Raw genomic sequence first — 2,292 nt, forward strand, 5'->3', positions numbered from 1 at the left:
AACGACTTTTGTTTTTTTGTATCAGAAAAATTTATTACAAAATATCACTTTAAATTGTAACAGTTTTATTTTTTGTTACAAAAACTTTTTGTAACAGGACATACTGCAACGCCTTTTTTTATTACAAGATTCTTTTGTTTCAAAATTTCATTTTTTTTATAACAATTTTTTTATTATAAATATTATTTTTTCTTGTAGTGTAAAGTCTTAAGGATTTTCTAAATGTTTGTCTTAGGTGTCCTTTTTATTGTATTTGATCTAATCCAATAATCTTACAAATTAAATTATATTCACAAATTACGAATTAGATAATACCACGAATCTACAAATTTGATCCAACCAGTAAATACCCTTAGGTGAACTGATTTTACAATGGTCGTGGGGTGTACAAAAATTCCTAAGGGTCTACCCGATTTGCCCTAAATTCGAGGCTTGTTGGTTCAATTTAGGGTAGAATTGGAGTTGATGGATCCGATTTAGACCAGAATCGAAAATAGTCCACCTGATTTATGCACAATCGTGTGGAGTTCAAACGCACACTTTACCCTATTATTCAAAACGAAAAAATATCTCTATATTTAATGTCATTTTATTTTTTAAAAGAAATAAAGAATTTATTTATTTTATTTTACAAAAATATTCTCGGCATACGTGTATAAATGATACCTTATATGGATACAAGAATTGAGAAGACCCAATAAATATGTTTACCGGAAGTTGAAAGCTAAATGACACAACTTCACTGAGGTTTTTTGTCAAATTGTTTTTTAGCCACCACACCTCAAAATCACATATTTAAGAACCACACACAATATATATTATATAGTAATTATTAAATTTACGTTTGCAATTGCTTCTCCCTTAACAAAGAATAAATTGCAGGAAAAAGGGAACTTAAAACTAAGAGTTATTCATTCTGGTGAAGTCATTGACTTCATTTGAAGCCAAAACCACACACAAACCAACAAGAAAACCTTAGCTACACTATGAGACATTCAAGGTTGAGTACCCTGCACTTCAAACCTTTAACTATTATTAATTTATTATTATTCATTCCAAAAGAAAACTCTCTCCGTCCCCCTAACCCTTCACTTCCATAGTAAACTCCATGTAGCTTCCCTTATTCAATTCATACTATATAGCATCATCATCATCATCATCTCTTCAATTCATCCACATACCTTAATCCACCCTAGCTTCTTCTCTTCTTTGAGTTATTCCTCTAAGTTCCCTCAATAGAATCGCAAAAATGGATCATCAGGGTCAGTGTTTGATGATGTGGACTAAGAGGAAGTACTCTAATAATCTTGTTACTACTATGCCAACAACAAACAACACTCTTGATATTGAAGAATCATGGGAAGAACAAGCTTTTGCAAAAGATGCAGCTGGTTACATATGGCCACCAAGATCATATTCTTGCAGCTTCTGTAGAAGAGAGTTCAGATCGGCTCAAGCTCTTGGTGGACACATGAATGTTCATAGAAGAGATAGGGCAAGGTTAAAGCAGCAGCAGCAACCATCAAGCCCCATTAATAATGATCAAAAAATTGATGATTATTATGATGTCGAAGTTGAAGCTCATCATCATCATCCAGGTCAAAATAATAATCATCCTTTCACCTCTAATTTGGATTATCTTTATAACAGTAACCCTAGTAGTTATTATTATGATCCTGCTACTAATTGTTCATCATCATCAGTTAGTAAGTTCTTCAATGAGGGACAAACCGTGATTCCGCTTCTTAATTCTTCTATTTTCCGTGGGTGCCTTAAGAGGAGTAGTAGTAAGAGTATTATTGTTTCTCCTCCTCATCATCATAGTTTGCCTCAAGATTTCAGATTTTTGGAAACTGTATGTGGTGGTGAAGAGAAAAGTGATGATGATATGGGTGTGAGATTAAGCTTGTTTGTTCATAGGGCTAAAGAGGAAGATATAAGTTCTTTCAAGAAGAGGAAAACAGATGATTCAACGATTCCGAAATCAAGTTCAGTAGTTGATGTTAATCATCATCATGTTGAATCACGCAACAAGTTTCAATTTAGCCCTAACTTCATTGAAGAGCTGGATCTGGAGCTGAGACTTGGTTATAGCAGCTCCCAGGTATATAGTAGCAAATAATTAATAATAATAATATACATATTCTCGATGAATATAGTTTAATTTCTCCTCTTATATGTTTTTCACTCTTGTTTAATTTGCTAATTACTTCTCTCAATTTGAATACCTTATTGTAAGAATCTTTTCATCAAGTTTGATTATTATTGGATCTGTGTGATGACTGATGAGGA

The 2,292-nt window shown here is 32.6% G+C and overlaps 1 protein-coding gene across 1 annotated transcript; it reads left to right on the top strand.

Annotated features, from left to right (window-relative positions):
* The first annotated feature begins 930 nt into the window (after positions 1 to 930).
* LOC130976576 (probable transcriptional regulator RABBIT EARS) lies at positions 931 to 2,292 on the top strand. The gene is made up of 2 exons (XM_057901467.1): positions 931 to 1,598; positions 1,704 to 2,292. Exons 1-2 carry the CDS (start codon positions 1,250 to 1,252, stop codon positions 2,120 to 2,122), a joined length of 768 nt encoding a protein of 255 aa, XP_057757450.1. The 5' UTR covers positions 931 to 1,249; the 3' UTR covers positions 2,123 to 2,292.

The sequence above is a fragment of the Arachis stenosperma genome, chromosome 4, assembly GCF_014773155.1.
Source record: "Arachis stenosperma cultivar V10309 chromosome 4, arast.V10309.gnm1.PFL2, whole genome shotgun sequence".
Lineage (NCBI taxonomy): Eukaryota > Viridiplantae > Streptophyta > Magnoliopsida > Fabales > Fabaceae > Arachis > Arachis stenosperma.